The sequence below is a fragment of the Borostomias antarcticus genome (genome assembly GCF_949987555.1).
Source record: "Borostomias antarcticus genome assembly, chromosome: 7".
NCBI lineage: Eukaryota > Metazoa > Chordata > Actinopteri > Stomiiformes > Stomiidae > Borostomias > Borostomias antarcticus.
In genome coordinates, this window is record NC_140240.1 from 24,224,919 (window position 1) to 24,243,733 (window position 18,815).

At 47.4% G+C, this 18,815-nt stretch overlaps 1 protein-coding gene across 3 annotated transcripts in view; it reads left to right on the forward strand.

Moving 5' to 3' along the window:
* The first annotated feature begins 760 nt into the window (after positions 1-760).
* Positions 761-18,815, forward strand: part of marf1 (meiosis regulator and mRNA stability factor 1) — a 33,046-nt gene continuing 14,991 nt past the window's right edge. For all 3 annotated transcript variants that reach the window (XM_084441114.1, XM_084441115.1, XM_084441116.1), the window contains exons 1-16: positions 761-809; positions 1,243-1,456; positions 3,199-4,074; positions 4,486-4,660; positions 4,881-5,092; positions 5,649-5,766; positions 5,920-6,092; positions 6,813-7,337; positions 8,029-8,201; positions 9,228-9,398; positions 9,769-9,964; positions 11,144-11,322; positions 11,745-11,825; positions 13,607-13,846; positions 14,241-14,360; positions 14,774-14,955. In XM_084441114.1, the coding sequence (XP_084297240.1) occupies positions 1,301-1,456; positions 3,199-4,074; positions 4,486-4,660; positions 4,881-5,092; positions 5,649-5,766; positions 5,920-6,092; positions 6,813-7,337; positions 8,029-8,201; positions 9,228-9,398; positions 9,769-9,964; positions 11,144-11,322; positions 11,745-11,825; positions 13,607-13,846; positions 14,241-14,360; positions 14,774-14,955 (3,577 nt within the window). In that variant the 5' untranslated portion in view covers positions 761-809; positions 1,243-1,300. The remainder of the gene's footprint in view (positions 810-1,242; positions 1,457-3,198; positions 4,075-4,485; positions 4,661-4,880; positions 5,093-5,648; positions 5,767-5,919; positions 6,093-6,812; positions 7,338-8,028; positions 8,202-9,227; positions 9,399-9,768; positions 9,965-11,143; positions 11,323-11,744; positions 11,826-13,606; positions 13,847-14,240; positions 14,361-14,773; positions 14,956-18,815) is intronic.

The window sequence follows — 18,815 nt, forward strand, 5'->3', positions numbered from 1 at the left end:
GGTAATATGTTACAGATTCATATGACCCAAGGTAGCCTGTATCTGATAGTAGAGTAACTGTAGTATATTTTTATACTGCATTACATCAATCACGTCTGTATTACTCTCATGTAGTGTAAAGGCCGACGGCTCGTTCTACAGTCATTTTTATAGAATAATGAATAAACCTCAAATTAGTTTGAACTGTGTTAATTCAAGGCTCAACAGAGGGCCTTTGTCTTTGTCTCTGAGTCAGCGTGGCCTAATGGTCACCTTTGAAGTGAGTAGTTTGTAACATGATCCCAGGAAGGACCCAGCCGCCCCCGTGTCCGAAGGGGGGTGCAAAGATCAGCGGATACATTGATCATTCAGAAGACTAGTTGATCTTTTGTGACCATATCTGGTGATGATGAACATAATTTGTATGCAAATTTGTTTGTAATGTGATTCCTGGCCTGAAGCCAATTTAAAAGCTGAAGTCACGACACTGTAAATTGTATTGCCATAAGTTTCGACCCCTGTGTTAGGCTTGCTCAATAAATGGTTAATTCGACCGTTTTCTCTCCTGAAGTTCTTTTTTACTCGAAGTTTATGCATTTTAAATATACTGCATAACGTCACAAAGGGGTGGTCAGAACAGATATCTGGTCTCTCGTCAGCGGAAAGAGCTCTTCCCCAACTAATTTTTTTTTGAGGGGGGGTATATTTACGACAGCTGGGTTGTCGTTTCTGGCAAATGGAGGTTACAAAAGGGCTCCGGTTTCTAAGGCGACAAAGGGGAAAACAGTTTGAGGGGAGATGTGAAGAAAGAAAACCTGGTAGCTCGGCAGGTAAACTACTCCGTTAGCATACACGTATACACACAATTCCCAGATAATATAAGCTAGCTAGCTACATTATAATTGAATTGGGGCTCCAGACAGTGCTTTTAGAGACCTAGTGCTAGATTAGTAACCTATTGCTAGCTAGCTAACGCCAGCTAGCTCTAGCTAACTTGCTAGACTAGAGCTTGAGACCATAGCATACGCGTCTGTTTGCGGCTAAAATAGCTGCCCTTTAATTTGGACACTTTGCTAAAAGCTTGATAGCCAACGCTCACACGACTGCTGCCTTGTCGATATAACATCTCGTACGCTTGATGACGCATCGCTAAACTTACCACCTGAGTTCAATGTCAATCAGCAGTGTGTGCGTGTGTGATTGTGTGTGTGTGTGTGTGTGTGTGTGTGTGTGGGGGGGGGGTCCTACTGTTTTCCTTTTCAGGGAAGCATGAGAGAGAAGAGTGATAAAAGAATGTTGAAAGGTCCCGCAAGGTTGTACGATGGACGGACTGGGAAAGGAGAGATCCATATGCAGTTCTAGACCCTTCCCATGGCTCAGTCACGCGGAGACGGAGACCTCCTCCCGGCTCTGGAACCTCACCCTCACCGACTGCTTCTCGTCCTACGAGAAAAACACCCCTTACTCGGACAAACAAGTAGGTGTTTCACAGGGACCTACCTGCACCAGGACATGGCTGGATACGTGTACCAGCGGGAAAAGGAGTACTAGAGAAAAACAGTCGCTTTTACAAATAAGTACAGCGTCTGTGAAATTATTGACGTCTTGGTAGTGATACTGAATGATTAACCAAAAAATGAGTATGAGCTTGTAAAAGCGTGGTAAAGTTCACCGTAATTGTGGCATACATTATCAAAAAAATGAGCTGCATTTGAATGCTCGCATAGTCACGTAAGATCAGTGTGACTTTGTAATAGTCAAGTGCGTGGTAAGCAATTTGATACCTGGAGGCCACATCATCAAGGGGGTAAGGTTATAAAAGCTGTTAAGTCTTGATTCAGGAGTGAACTTTCCCCAGAGGATTACGTAATTCTAAATCCTCCAGATGTTACTTATCACAAAATAGCAACAAACATCTTTGTCACACGGTGAGAAGAGGCACATCACATGGTGTAGGTGGCGAAACACACACACATAAAATGGCTGACGCATCCACATTACATATTCTAAATCCTCCCCATATCACTGATTACATATTCTAAATCCTCCCTATGTTACTGATTACATACAAATCATACCCATGTTACTATCTCCCATAATGTATCCAACCAACAAGAACGTGTATAACTCATTGGCTGTTATCAGAACCATAACTAGTTCAAATTAGGGGCGGCATGTAGCTCAGGAGGTAGAGCGGCCAGCCGGGGATCACAAGGTCCCGGTCCGATCCAGGCTCCCAGCATTGTGCCGAAGTGTCCTTGAGCAAGACACTGAACCCCAAAAATCGCTCATGTGCGGTGCTTAGTACTGTCGCCTCACAGCAAGAATGTCTCCCGGGCCTTCCTGTGCGGAGTTTGCATGTTCTCCCTGTGTTCGCAAAGGGTTTTCTCCCAAAGAAGCTAATACGAAAAACATGCTGAAGAACACATGCTCTTGAGTACAGTCCCTGACTAACACTTGGACTTGGTCCCTGGGTGCCATGAATGATGGCTGCCCACTGCTCCTGGCTGCCTCTGGAGGAAGATGGCTTGGATAGGAAGGAACAATTTCCACCGGCGACCATTGACGGTGTGTGTGTTGTGTGTGCTGTTTCACCCCCTTACTCACGCGTGTTGTGTGATCACGTGTAGCCAATAAAGACCCTCGAGGTCCAGAATTAGTTCAGTCTCCCAGCTGTCCGAGGCTGTGAGAGGTCTTTGGTAGCTCAGAGGGAGAGAAACAAATGCACCGCCTCCACATAACATGCACTGTTCTTTAGAGACGCCCATGAAATCAACAATGCATTTTTGATGCACATCCAAAGTTTCCATTTTAGATCACATCCTTGGTCATAGTGTGCACCAGTTAAACAATATATGCCACCATTTTTTTTTTTTTTTTAGTTTCGTTGTAATATATCAAATCCTGTTATTTTTTTCTTCCTATAAAACAAAATCTCCCAAGTGCTTATGTCTTGCGTCAATGCAAGAGCAAGGTCAACCAGTATTCTCACGACATCCGCCCGGCAATCAATGCTATCTGTCTGTCGAATCTGTCTAAAATTGTTATAACCTGCCGACTTATCAACTTTCCAATCAAATTCCTCTGAACGTTATATCCCACCCCAATAGCCTGTTTGAGTCGGAAATACGTCGAACTACGGAAGTTGGATGATCTCAAACGTCCGTTTCAGCTGGACTTTAATGGCTTCGTGTTTTCTATCCGTGTCTTTTTCTGCAGAACGAATACATGGACAGCAGAAAGAAGCCTGTGCTGGAGCTGAAAGATGTCCCCCCGCCTCCTCATCCCACCTCCTCCTCCTCTTCCCAGCCCTTTCCTCTGGCCCCCCTCCCTCTGCCCCCCCCTCCCGGTCTGCAGCCGCCTCCTCCTCCTATCCCTCAGCAACAAGACTCCCTCCAACAGCAGGGGGGTAGTCCCAAAGTAAGCGTGTGCACTCACTGTGAAGGTAGCCTCCAGCCCCGACACTGCAGCGCTTCCAGTGGATACAGGCTTCTCAGTGGTGGAGGTAGAAGTGGTGCTGGTGCTAGCGGCGTCTCACTCTATATGCCCCCTAGCTCCCTCTCGCAGGCCCCCAGTAATACCAGTAGGGCCAGGGCTTGCTCCATGGCTTGTGGTGGTGGTGGGGATGGTGGTGGTGGCGCCATGGATCCATTAGGCGATTCCCTAAACGCACTCCACAGCCCAGGGGGATATAAGCTCCAGGCGCCGCCCTCGGTAGCCACCTCCCAGCCCCTCTCCTCCTCTCTGTCTCCGGTTCACACCCATATCCCCTGCTGTACACCGGGGCTCCTCCATTCTGCCTACGCCCCCATCCCCTACAGCCAGGCCAGCCTCCCGCCTCCCCCCTCGGACGCCCTCCTCGCTGCCCCCCTGCGCGGGTCCGCCTGCCGGGGCTCTGCCGGCTACTACCCCTTTAGCGTTGACTACAGCCCGGCGCCCGGGGGGAGCAGGAGAGCCACTGCGACGCACGGTGACCACTACCACCCCACTACCACCGCCAGCCAGTCTCACCTTTGCTCTAACCCCATGCACCTAAATATAGAATGCACGGTTTGTCTGAAGGGGGCGCACTACTGCCGGGAATGTTTGTCCAAGGTTGGTGGAATTCTCTTCATTCACTGTGGCACTGTTTATGATTATGATGATGATGTCACTAATTGTGTTTTATTCCAGAGCCCACACACAGGGTTGAACAGAATCTCGATGGCATGCAACTATGATGTTCTATATGCTTACAGATTATTGTTTAGGATTTAGTATTGTATTTCTCTTTTTGCTAAAATATATATTTCGCCCATCCCTGCCTGCCTGATTGTACAACATTACTGTACCTAGGTTGATGTGACTTATTATTTGTGTGAATGGAATACTCAAACCTTTATTAGTATCTGCACACATGGTCATGCATGAGACGCACAGCTGCAAGAGGGCAAACGAGAGTTCGGCACATGAGCTCTTTGCTCCCTCTGATCCCTCCCACCATCTCTCTCCCCCGTTCCTCCTCAGCCTGCGAGGGGCGCGGCATCCGAGCCAGACCACCAGACGACGTGCTGGCCCGGCGTGCCACCGCCGCCGCTGCCGCTGGCGCAGTCCGCCCCCATGTGCAACGGCTGCGGCGGCACGTCCTCCGACCCCGTGCTTTTGCCGGGCTCCGGTCTGGCCAAGGCCGGACAAAAGTACGGTGAGTGGGCCGCTCTCCATGCAAGCGCCGTCCCCCAATGTCGACGATAGGTTGTTTTAAAATTATTATTATTTATTTTTTTAAACAGTACTCCTGTGACAACATAATGACATAATTGAAAAGTCGGAACGACAAAGTTATCTGCAGTCGAATAACGGGTAACTATTTCACCGTCATCCCATTCCATCATCTCCCCCCCCCCCCCCCCCCCGCCTTCCAGGTGCTCCCGAGGGCGGCCCGGAGAGCGTGCCCCCGGTGGGCGTGTTCTGGGACATCGAGAACTGCTGCGTGCCCAGCGGGCGCTCAGCGGCGGCCGTGGTGCAGCGCCTGCGTGCCCGCTTCTTCCAGGGCCACCGTGAGGCCGAGTTCATGTGCGTGTGCGACATCAGCAAGGAGAACAAGGCCGTCATCCAGGAGCTCAACAACTGCCAGGTGGGCCACGCAGTTCTGTTGAGATTGACCGGCCCGACGAAGGCTCGTCATTGCCAGCGTTGCACTGTAGTTGCACTGTTGTTTTAAGCACCCTCCCCGGATAGAAAAGTGTTGTTTTAGGCAGCTGGATGCCACGTGATTCAATAATTGAATAATCTGCCATTATCTGTAAGAATTTTGCAGGGGACAAAACTTATACTCACTAATACGTTCTAACTGCTTATTTTAATGCAAAGTACAGCAGCAGACACAATTTGGCAACCAGTTCCGTATCCGGTAGAAAATATATTTTTCTTACCGTATTCGTGTTCTGTGTCTTTATACATCATTTGTTATGCCTACCATTTAATTTGTTTTGTTTTGTCATACTGTGAATTTGTAATGGTGCAATGTGGTACAGTTTCTAGTGGCATTGAATTTTGTTCAAGTATTTGAAACTGCATTTACAATAGTATTTCGTATAACCTAAAAGCTTATACAAATACTGGTGGGGGGTGGAAAAAGAGTCAGGTTGAGGGGGTGAGTTGGTCTGAATCTGAACGTCTCCTCACTCCAGGTGACCGTAGCTCACATCAACGCTACGGCTAAGAACGCCGCGGACGACAAGCTTCGCCAGAGCCTCCGGCGCTTCGCTGAAACGCACGCCGCCCCCGCCACCGTTGTCCTCGTCTCTTGTGAGCGGCCCCTTCCGTTATGGTTACATATGGTAACCCTCCGCCTAGTTGGCGTGGTGTGCATAACAAAAAAAAATCAAATTTTCGCCCCAGAGTAGTAGTTTTCTAAAACTTTTTTGTTGTTGTTCTTCTTACCCTACCTCCGTCCGCCAGCCGACGTGAACTTTGCCAGCGAGCTGAGCGACCTTCGCCACCGCCACGGGTTCCAGGTGATCCTGGTCCACAACAGCGAGGCGTCTCCCGCCCTGCTGCAGCACGCCCACCACCACGTCACCTTCCAGGAGATCACCGCCAATCTGCCGCCCCGCATGGCCGTCAAATCCCAGGTAGGCCTTGGGGTCACGCGCCTCGATGGCGTCGGCCGATAGGAGTTTAGTGGGTCACGTCAGGGAAATTTATTGTGTGTGTTGGGTCAGTTTTGCCAGTGAAATCGCATTGGCACTGGTTGATCAGAATTGCTGTTCCAGGCCAATTTATGCTTTGTAAGAAAAGCGTGGGTATGACACGTCTTACACAAAAATGATATAAATCGGATACATTCTGCATTTCACGCTTTAGCCGACGCATTTCATGCCAACTCTTGGCTGAAATAGTCGTACCTATGACCTATGAATAGTCGTACCCTCTCTATGGTAACTACACGTGAGCACAAGTGGTTTACAATTCGTGCAATGAGACTTTTCAGAGGCTTTCATACCACCAACCAGATCAGACTATGCGACAATCTATGACTGCTTCACGGCTAAATTCATGAGGTGCGAGACAGGTCTGCGACGCCTCAATCTGACGGGGGGGGGGTAATAAAGTGTCTGATCCGTGCCATGTTTGTGTAAGACGTGTCGTGTCGCACGACGCTTGTCTTGTGAAGCGTAAATAGGCGCCAAGTCCTCCCTGACCTCTGAACTCTGAAGCCTTCCAGAAGGACGGGCCGCAGCCTGATATTGACTGCATCTGCTTTCATTCCTCAACAAAATCCAATTCCGAGAACCCAAACCCAAGAGCGGCCCGTTGTCTCTCTTCCCCCCCTCCTCCCTCCCCCCCCCCAGCCCAGTTTCAACCTCCTCTATGTGCACAACCTCCCCACCAACCGCGACGCCAAGAGTGTGAGCGCCCGGCTGCGCCGCCTGTCCGACAACTGCGGCGGCAAAGTGCTGGGCGTGTCCTCGGGCGCCGCCGTCCTCCGCTTCGGCAGCCAGGAGGCGGCCGAGCGTGCCCGCCGCCGCATGGAGAACGAGGACGTGTACGGCCGCCGCATCAGCCTGTCCTTCTCGCCGCGGCCCCCGGGCTGCTGCGAGAAAGGGGCCCCGGCCTCTGCCCTCTGCCCCCCCCTCCACCACCACCACCACAACCCCGCCCCCTCTTCTTCCTCCGCGCTCTCTCCCTTTCCCCCCCTGGAGAAGCCGAGGTCGCCCAGGAGGTCGCGCCGCGCCCTGGCCCGGCTGTGCCACGGTCAGGGCGGGGCCAGGGACTACTACCCCCTCGCCTCCGCCTCTGTCCCCGAGAGACCCTACAGCCCCAGGAGGGGGTGTAGCGGGCCCCCGGGCGGCGCTGGCCCAGCCGGGCCCCAGCAGGTCAGCAGCTGACGGTGTCTGCCCGCCCCGCTCCTCTGCTACCCTGCGCTAGCATGTAGCCTAACCTCCCGCCTGGCTTCACCCCCTTGTCTCACCCTAGCCCTAACGCCTGCCATGTCTAGGGAGCTTTTGTCTGTCTTGTCTGTCTTGTGGTCCATGTTTTTATCTAGGACTAATGCTTGAATTCCTGTGACTTTGCATCTAAACAACAAAGGCGATATCTAACCATATTGTCGGTCCCCAATGCCATGCCTCAGCTACCCAGAATGCCGCCTGCCGCCCCTGCATGTTCGACCGCTGTGCAACAGCGACGGTCTTATTGCTCTGCTTCGCTCTCTGTTGCGCGTTTGCTCCTGTGTTTTCGTATTTAACCAAATGGAGACAAGAGGACGATTTGGTGGCATTACTATACAGCAGCGCATTATATAAACACAGTCAAGTTAATAGTCTTGAAATGGCAGAATAACTGCTCTATCACAGTTGACCTTGGCTGACTGTATCAGAACCTCCACAACGTCCTCGACTCTACCTTCCTCTGCTTTCCTCTCCCGCCCCTTTTCCTCTTCCATCCATACCAACAAAACCTAATAGCCGACTCATTTACGCCACAGTAGAGACGTATGCATGATCCGTACGCTAATGCGCGTCCTCTGGCTGTTCCGCCCCCTCCCCCTCCCTCCCATTGGTTCAGGAGCCAGGTGGCGGGCTGGAGACCAAGCCTAAGATGGGCTTCCACCTAGAGAAGGGCCGCGCCTCCTCCTCCTCCCCCCGCAGTGGCGGTGGAGACTCCGCCCAGCAGCAGCAGCTCCTCCCCCAACAGCCGCACAAGCCCGGCCTCATTGGGGAGTCCATGTACTGCAGAAGGTACGGATGGATGGGTGGGCTGTCAAACCTTAAAAAAAAACAAAAAAACAAATTAATTACGTGATCTGTAATTAATCTAATTAATCACATATCATTTTTTTGCTGGCAAAAGCCCCCAAATGAAAATCTTTCAATTCAAAGACATTACATCATTGTAGCTTTGTGATTGTGATTACTGACTGACGTCCAGTGATCCCCGCTTAAAGCAACATCCCGCGCCAGTAGTCTACTTCCATTCTTGTCGTCTTTTTTCTAACTATTGTGCCTCTTGTAAGTTGCCTTGGAGGAAGCCATTTGAAACGCCTCCATTAAGCCCTTGTCCCCTATCATTGAAATTGGCCTGCAGTCCACAGCAATTCACTTTGCGATGGAGTTTGTCATTTTTTCAGATGTACACAGATTAATTCGAAACCTGTTCTCAGTGAGTGTGGGTTGGCGAAATCCGCTAGTCCTGGAGCTGACAGCTGTTGACATATTTAGCATTGAGATAAGTTAGGCTAGAACTGCTCCGATGGTAATTATTTCTGGCTGATATTGCACATGACCATGCTCTTAACTGTTTTTTGAAAGTAAACTTTCCGTTTAGAGGGCCAAGCAAAGTCTGATTATCTACCTCCATGAGTTTGTTTGAAGGCAAAGATGCTTTTTATGTGAGATACGACGTAGCCTACGGGGTCATTCAGGTCCAAATTCAGTTTGTCGCTTCAATAATGCTAAACCAGACAATGACAAGGCAACTGTGCCACCTACAGTTGGACAAAATCTATTATTTTGCGTTAATTTTCAGTAACGCATTCATGTTTGCATAAGTAATCTGATGTGTGTTAAATTGACAGCCCTAATATATATTTGATATACATTGGCCTCCCATAAACGATAGTAGTTAGGGTTAGAAAGTACTGATTACTGGAGTAATCAGAAAGTACTGATTACTGGAGGTTTTGCAGTTATGGATTTTCCGACTGGTCGGTTTAAAAATGTCCGCCTGGCCTGTCTCTCCCCTGCCCCTCCCGCTGCCGCCTCCAGGGCCTCCACCCCACGCAGCGCAACCGACTCCCCCGTGGGAGAGCAGCAGCAGCGCATGGTGGACCGCAGCTCGGGGGAGTTCCAGGTCAGCACGCCCTCGGCCTTCAGCAAGCTCAGCCTCCACAGGAGCTTCAGCCCCATGGTGCTCTTCCAGGGCTCCTGGTCGCCCAGGTAAGAAGACCGACTGACTGACCGTCCGACTGCACGTCCATGGGTTTAGGTAGAAGGCCAGACCCAAAACAACTCCTATTTCCTAAGCACCTCCTAGTCCAAGTAGCCCATTATACCTTTTTTGGATATCTAGTATGACTATCCTCAAATGACAATCCTCAAAGGTCCTATAATGTGCGCTTTCTCTATTGTATTGTGGTCCAATCCACTCAGGTGTCCACTCACACATCCATAGGGTTGGGGTTTTAGTTGGCGATTTTTGGAGGAGGGATTCTCAGACCAGAGATTCTCAGATCCTCCTCAAGATCCTCAAAAAGGATTCCTCAGTCGTCATCACCTCCTAACTCCACCCCCCTCCTTTACTATCCAGCCCCAGGAGCACATCCCCCTGCCAGTCCAGCCGCTCCTCCCCGCTGCTGGCTGCCCCCCGGAGCCCCCTCCCCTACGCCGGCTCCCCCCAGCCCTTCTCAGACGGGGCCGACGTGCAGGTGGTCAACCTGGATTACAGGATGTCCCGCAAGGAGCTGCAGCAGATCCTCCAAGACATCTTCTCCCGGCACGGCAGGGTGAGCCTCCTCCACTGTTGGCAGCTGGAGCGGACGTTTGAGATCGTCTAACTTCCGTAGTTAAACGTATATCCGACTCAAAATGCCTAAAGGAATTTGATTGGAACATTGACAAATGGGCGGGTTATAACAATTTTTAGACGGATTCGATCGATAGATGGTGTTGATTGACAGGTGGATGTCGTGAGATTATTGGTTGACCTTGCTCTTGCATTGCTGACATAAAAAATCAGAGAAGACAAAAATCATAGGATTTGATATAAGATTACAACAAAACTGAAATAAATAAATAAAATGTTGGCATATATTGTTAAATAGGTGCACACTATGACCATGGATGTGATCCAAAATGGAAACAAATGCATTTTTGGTTTCATGGCATCTTTAAAGGGGCGCTCCCCCACAGGTTTGCCGTGGTACAGCGGGTGTCCAATGATCATAGGGGCGGCAGTTCGAATCCAACTCCTCCTGTCCCACATGTCAGTGTTCTGCAGCAATACACCGAACCCCAAATTCCTCCCAATGAGCAGGCTAGCACCTTACATGCCAGCTGCCGCCATTGGTGTGTGAATGGGTGAATGAGAGTCCTTCATTGTAAAGCGCTTTGGATAAAAGTGCTATATACAGGTGCAGTCCATTTACCATTATTCATTGTCTAAAAGTATGACCATGTTGAGCTGGGAAAAGCATTTTCTCATTGAGAAAAATAAACATCTTATCTATCTATCTGACCGAAAGAACGAGATCACGGATACAAGCGGCCGAAATGAGTTTTCTCCGGAGGGTGGCTGGGGTCTCCCTGAGAGATCGGGTGAGAAGTTCAGTCATCCGGGAGAGACTCAAGAGTAGAGCCGCTGCTCCTTTGCGTCGAAAGGAGCCAGTTGAGGTGGTTCAGGCATCTAGTGAGGATGCTTCCTGGGCGCCTCCCTAGGAAGGTGTTCCAGGTGTGTCCGGCTGGGAGGAGGCCGCGGGGTAGACCCAGGACTAGGTGGCGGAATTACATCTCCGCACTGGCCTGGGAGTGGCTAAAGATTCCCCAGGCAGAGCTGGTTGATGCTGCCAGGGAAAGGGATGTCTGGGGCCCCCTGCTGGAACTGCTGCCTCCGCGACCCGACCCCGGATAAGCGGATGAAGATGACTGGATGGATCTATCTCTCCCCTACCCTCTCTCTCTCCCAGGTGAAGGGGGTGGAGCTGAGCCCTCACACGGACTACCAGCTGAAGGCCACGGTCCAGATGGGCTCCCTGCAACAGGCCATCAGCGCCGTCAGCGGCCTGCACCGCTACAAGATAGGCGGCAAGCGCATCCACGTCTCCCTGATCACCGGGGGGAGCAACAAGTCCCAGGCCATGCTCAGGTACGCGGCGGGCTCCAGTTGTTTCACAGTAGTGCGAAATCCAGACGCATTGCAAATACGAGGGGGAGGGGATGGGGACGACGCGTTTACATTACCCCAGAGGTGAAAATTAACTTTTTGGCTCACGGTGAATCACCTGCCAAGGGGACTGTCGATGAGAAAATCTACCGGCCAAGTATTTTTTTTTTTCAGATAGCCTTCCGAAATCTAGTTGCCAATTGGAAATTTTAGCCGGTGGCAGGTGTTCATTTTCAGCCCTTCATTCCCCCGTCCTAACAAAGATATTCTCTGCTGAATTTACATTTTGTCAACTTGGATGTTTTTAACGCTGAGCGTGTTTTGTCTTGTTTTTTTTATTTTATTTAATCTGTGTATGTGGAATCGTGTCGGAACGGGGATCACGTGGCTCCTTCGTCCGGCAGCTCTGAAGTGGTCGCCGCTCTCCAAGACGCTCCGGCTGGCTGCCTCCCCCTGTTCAAGTTCACAGGAATCTACGAGAAAAAGTAAGCTTCTCGGTCTAAACTTGTCAATACTTTGAACAATGAGTTCAGATATACTATATTTATGTTGTAGTGACGTCAATGCTTTACTTGCCCTTCAAGAGGTAATGCCTGCTACATCTACGTCATACTTACCTGGATGCCCTACCTGTATTTGAAGAGTTACTGAGATGGAGTAGGGGAGGAGGGGACCGGGGAAGCATACAGTTTAGTTTTCTACTTAAAGCAATACATCGCGATATTTGGACCTTTACAAACATGTCTGGTGCTAATTCTCCAATTAGATGTACTAAAAGTAAGCTAAATCGTCCAAACAGTCTACTAGGAAAGATAATACATTGACATTTATTACCTTTTAAAACTCGCGCCCCCAGGACGCAGCAACGTAGCAAGTGCGCAACGTTGTGCTTAAAGTTGCACTGAAACGGACGTTTGAGATCATCTAACTTCCGTAGTTTGATGTATTTCCGACGCAAACAAGCTATGAGGGTGGGACATATGTTTAGAGGAATTTGATTGGAACATTGACAAGTGGACGGGTTTTAAGAACTTTAGACAGATTCGATAGAAGGATAGCGTTGATTGACGGGTGGATGTCGTGAAATTATTGGCCTAAAATCTAAGGTACCTGTTGTCGTCATTGCACGTGACCTACCGTTTTCCAGGAAGTAAGAAATTATATACTTTGATATAAGATTACAACAAAAGTAGAATTTTGTAATTCTTTTGGCATACTTATAGGTGAACACTATGACCAATTATGTGAACCAAAATTGGACAGAATGCTTTTTTCATTTCAGTGCGACTTTAAACAACACAGTAGTAGCTAGTAAAGCAACTCTTGGTTCTTTTAAAACAAGCCTGAAGACTTTTCTTTTTGCCACTGCTTTCTAAGAGGAGCTATGTTTATCAGTATACTGCACTGTAACTTTTATTCCTATATTCTATTTGTCCTGCTTTTTGTTTAAATGTCTATAATGACTTGCTTTTTGTTTTAATGCTTTTAATTTGTCCTGCCTTTTGTTTTAAATGTCTATAATGTCTTGCTTTTTGTTTTAATGCTTTTAATGTCTCATGTAAAGCACCTTGAATTGCCTGTGGCTGAAATGTGCTATATAAATAAACTTGCCTTGCCTAGTAACTATTCTGGCGTCTATGGATATCATGCGTTTTTTAGCTCAATGATATCATGGCGGAGCTGAGAAACCCGAAGCGAAACATCACAGAGGAAGCCAGAAAAAGAAAAAGACAATCTGATAACGTCACGAGAGTACGACAGTGCACTTACTTGCAGAGCCTGTGGGGGCGCAGTTCTGAGAAAACTGGAGAAAACGCTATGTATTGCTTTAATGTAGTGACTTTGTATTCCGTAATCTAACTGTAGCCTCTTCAGACCTGAGATGGATTAAGTCCATGTGCATCCAAGAATGAGAGTTCCGATCCAGGCATGAAATGAATCAATCATTTATTCCTTTACAAACAACGAACAATACACTTCGTAGCGTGTGTTAGAAACCCCCCCCCCCCCCCCACCTCAGTAACCCTTCAAATACAGGTAGGACATCCAGGTGAGCATGACATAGATGTAGCAGGCATTATCTCTTAAAGGCAAGTAAAGCATAAATGTTATATCATATAAATCATAGGATCCCCAAAATCATGTCATTAATGTTGCATTCACAATAGTCCACTCTTCATGCTCAGGCTCCTACATATGTTATGATGAGTTTTCTCCTCAAGCGATTATTCATTCTTTCCTTCATTCGTACCTCCCCTCCCTCCAGGTACGGGCGTAAGCTGGTGGCGAGCGACCTCTACCGCCTCCCGGAGGTGGTGTCGGTGCGGGAGCAGGGCGGGGCCAGGATGGTGTGTCTCCTCCCCTCCGGCCAGGCCAGACAGAGCCCGCTGGGCTCTTCCCAGTCCCAGGAGGGCAGCTCATCCACCAGCGCCAGCCCTGTGATCTTCGAGGAGCTGGAGTACCACGATCCTGTCTGCAGGCACCACTACCCCCAGCATGGCTTCAGGTAGGGGGACGTCTCTCTCCAGACTCAAATATACGTTGAATCTCCACGCTCCACATAGTGTCTGTGCCACTTTGCCGCCCAAGCTGGTGTTCTGAGGGCGTATTGACGGGTCAAAACTGAAGGAGTGACAGGTCCTAGCAGCAAATGAGAAATGCTAGTCTAGGTTAGAGTGGGGCGGGGCATAACTATGGGTGGGAACACCTGATTACAAAAGTCGTTACTGATTGGTTTCGGGGAGAGAGAGATCTGCAGCATGCAGTAACGTAGTTAGGGTATCTTACGCTATATACACTATATCAGGGACACGCACAGATGCGGATACACAACAGCAACACCACTGACTGCTTCCATCGACTGGTATATTACAGATAATATTTTCATCTCTTGTGTGCAGCGAGGCGGACTTCGACCCGGACTCCTACAAGATCCCGTTTGTGGTGGTGTCTCTGAAGACCCTGTCCCCTCAGGTCCACAGTCTGGTGCAGTCCCACGACGGAACCCTGCCCCTGCTCAGGTAACATGCAGGGCTCTGCAATGGCCACACGGGGTCACCAAAGGACGCTTTTATTTTGGCTGCGACCAACTGCAATCTCTATAGCGCCTGTCGGGTTGGTCGGTTGGTTGGTTGGTCCACAAAAATTTGCTATGGTCTGGTTCCACGTGCGCGTATGTGGTCGGCAGCTATTGCCAATTCCCTTGTTGTTTTTATATGAAACGCAAACGTTGTGAAACACTCCAGTGACAGCATGAAGGCATTTTCTTATTCTTGGTCTTGTTAGATAAAGGTTGAACAAAATGGATATGTTATATGAATGTTAAAGGTTCTACATACAGTAGTTTGGTTTTTAAAACGAATAAAGTTTGATGTTTTTAGAGCTAGCTACAATATGTATAAACATGAGACGACATTTGTCCCTACCCAATCAGTTTCCCAGAGTGCTATGCGTCCGAGTTCAGCCTGCTGCAGCTGGCGGAGGAGGGGCAGGTGGAGGGTGGGGTTCCCCTGGAGCACCTGATCACCTGCGTCCCCGGCATCACCATTGTGACCGCCCAGAACGGCTTCAAGATCATCAAGTGGATCCACAACAAACCGCCGGTGCCCAACACAGGTGTGTAACCAGACCCCTCCTTCAGGCAGAGTAGAGTTGGAGCGAGGTATCCATTCATAAAGGCTCACGTCTCAAGAGGCAACAAGTTCCTGTATGTTTATGAAGCTATTTTACTAAAGTTACCTACTTGTCATCTCTCATTACATGGTGTTCTAGTCATCACCAAACAAGGTCCCAGGAGTGGTTAAAGGAGTAGTAAATGGAAAATGCATGTGTAGCCCTGTTTTAAGGCTACTTATGATCATATACAATGGTTCAGATCAAAACGTTGACAAAACTAGCACTTTTGAGAAAGTCTGATAATTGCTCTACCACCGTTTTTGTCATACAATGGATGTGGGTGGGCACCGTGAAAAATCATTCAAAAACATGTTAAACTCAATTTCAAAGACAAGAAACTCACCAAGGTGTTAGTTGGCGTTCTGACATATAATTCGCAGTAAGTAAGATTCTAGTTCATCTGGAAAGGCTTTTGTAAATATTTAGCATAGAACTATTTAGTCGCAGCACATACGTGTGTAAACTTTGGCAAACTAGGTAGCCTAGCAACATAAACAATAACAATAGCTACCGTAAGTAGTTCCGCTTCCTGTGGATTGATCTACACATCTGCAATGGTTGCGTCAATACAAGTCAATGGATTTCATAAAATGATCAGTAAAACCCTACAGGATTCATACTTTGCGGCGAATTTGATGTCAGAACACCAATGGACACCAATTACCCCCTCAGTGAGCTTCTTGTCTTTGAAATCGAGAGTTTAACATGTTTTTGAAAGATTTTTCAAGGTGCCCATCCACATCCATTGTATGACCAAAACGGTGGTAGAGCAATTATCAGACTTTCTCAAAAGTGCTAGTTTTGTCAACGTTTTTATCTGAACCATTATATATGATCATAAGTAACCTTTAAACAGGGCCTAACATGCATTTTCCCTTTACTACTCCTTTAACGCCTGGAGGTTCCTCGAGCCAGAACTGAACTAGGAAAAACAGCTTTTAGTCAATGTGCCCCCTAGTAGTCTAGTGCCATTCCTGAAAAATGAGATTTTTGAGAAAAAGTTGGGAACCAGACTTAACCAACATAATTCAAGTATGCTGAATCCAATAAACCCGGTTCCCAAGCGAAATTGAGTTTTTGACCTAATTTGCATAACAAAATGTCTATACCTATGTTTTGAGGGTCAGATAATGTGATTAAGACATGTTTAAAGTAATCAGTGGTAATCCTACTTTTAAAATATGCAAATTAGTGGCCGCCATTGCAGAAAAACGCACGTAAACGCTGTTTACGTACCTCTATATTACTATTTACGTATCACTTTATTTTGCTTATTAGTTTACCTATTTTTGCAGTGCAGTATAAACATTTACTGTATCTCTCTGAAAAATCCCCACATGTTGGAACTGCACCACATGCAGACAGTGGCAGCACTGTCTAATGCTTACAAGGCAATTCCTAAAACATGCAGCAGTTCTCACCGACAATCCTCCTGCCAACAAAAGATCCTGACCACAAAGTGAGTGCAAAATTACCTAAATGACTAATGTTATAATCACACTGATTAGTTACAAACTAGCTGCTGTGTGTGATTAGTTACAAACTAGCTGCTGTGTGTAAGTGTATCAGTGGTCTGTCAGGTCAAAGACAAGGGAACTATCCTGAAGGCAGACAGAAACATCCTCCAACGCCTTGTCACTGCCTATGAGGCAGGTCGTCCAGTTGACTTGCCAGCTGTCCTAAAGCACAAGCTTCTGCCAGTTCCTGTATCACTTGCTGAAATTAATGGTACACTCCGCACTGGAAACAAGTCTGTACTGGCAGATAAGTTAACTGAAGACAGTCTGTCCTGAAGCTATTGAACTTCATGACACTGATGATAAGGAGATTGTAGTTGCTGGGGGATTCAGAGAGGAACTTGAGGTTAGGTCATCAAAGACGACCACTGATTTGACTCAGCTGAGAGCCACACATGACGAGGCTGACACAAGGCTGGTGTTACATGCTGTGCACAGCCAGTTCAATACAGTTATTGTGTCATCACAGGACACTGATGTTCTTGTGCTTTTGGTTTCCCACTCCCCACATGTACCATGTGAACACCTCTGGATGATGTCTGGTACCACCAAGAAACGGCGATATATACCCATCCATGCAGTTTTTAACAACCTACCAAGAGATTCAGTAACAGCTCTGTTACCATTTCATGCATTAACCGGGTGCGACACCACATCCTACATCGCAAATCACACCATAAGGTCATCATGGAAAGTCTTAAAGAGCACCATCAATTACTCATATACTTGGGAATTGGTGAACTTACAGAGGAGACCATTCGATCTTCAGAAGCGTTTGTCTGCCGAATATATAATGTGCACAAAACAGACTCTGTTGATGCTGCAAGGCATATACTGTTCTCCAAGACTGGTAAACCAGAAGCAATGCCACCAACAAGTGACGCTCTCCAGTTCCATTTGATGCGAGTACACTATCAAGCAATGGTTTGGAGAAATGCTCACTGTGCCGTACCTGAGCTTCCTGCACCTGTGGGGATGGGATGGAAACATGATGATTCAGAACTACATCCCATTCTGATGTCATTTGAGTCCAATCCCTGAAAGTTGCCTGGAAATGATTTTCTGTGCATGCCAGAAGCAATGCAAGACGCGTCGCTGCAAATGCTGCAAATCCGGGATAGGATGTACAGCAATGTGTGCATGTCAGAGTGATGATCAAACTCCTTGCATGAATATGTTCTAATCCAACAAAGGCTATGTCTGTGTGTGCATGTTTGGAAAAGGCATTTGTGAGACTTTTTTCTTTTCTTTTCTTTTTTCAATTCCAAGTCATAATTTCAGTTCTGAGTCAGTAACACTTGTTTTGAGCTCTGTTTATAGACTACAACCAACTCTTTCATGGTACTGTTTATTTTTTACCCATGAATTTAAAAAAGATCCTTAAACTTCTTTCAAAACCATGACCTCAATAGTCCTTGTGTGGTTCAATGGCCATTGGGAGGTATTGACATAACATATTGCCCTGTCATGCCTGAATAGGCATCAAGGAGTATTTTGGGGTAAAGTTGGGAACCTGTGCATTGAGCATTGTTACATGGATTCATTTGTAGCCAATTTGCATAACTAAGCCCCTGTCTTATCACTGATCACATGCTCAGACCCTCAAAACATAGGTATACACACCCATTTCTCATGTTTGCTTGCCTATTTACAGAGATATTGGAGAACAAAGATTTTTCTGTACTGGCGGCTGCTAATTTCATAATTAAATATTAATTCTGTTAGTTTTAAAAATAGGATTACCACTGATTACTTTAAACATGTCTTAATCACATATGACCTTCAAAACATGGGTATAGACACTGTCATTTTTACTTTCATGGTTACAGAGTTAATGGAGAAAAATGTAAAACGGTGGCCATTTTGTTATGCAAATTAGAAGGTAAAAAACTAAATTTTTTGCTTGGGAACCGGGTTAATGGGATTCAGCATACTTGAATTATGTTAGAAAGTCTGGTTCCCAACTTTTTCTCAAATGCCCTCAAAGCCTTATAGGAGGCCTTTTTTTCCAAAATGGCTCTAGACTATAGTACATGGAATGAGCTCCAAGAAACTTTCAAATTGGAAGTTTTATTACCCTTGGCAGTAAAATATGGTGAATGAAACCGAGGTCCAAGTCTGCATGTTTTTAAACTTAAGTTTATCATTTTAGTTTTATCACTTTTAATTGTATGATGTTTAAGCAACTGACCACGAGAGGCAGTGGGTTACAGGGGATTTTACCACAGCTATGGGGCGTTGCTAAAACCCCCGTAGCTGTGGTAAAATCCCCTGTAACCCATT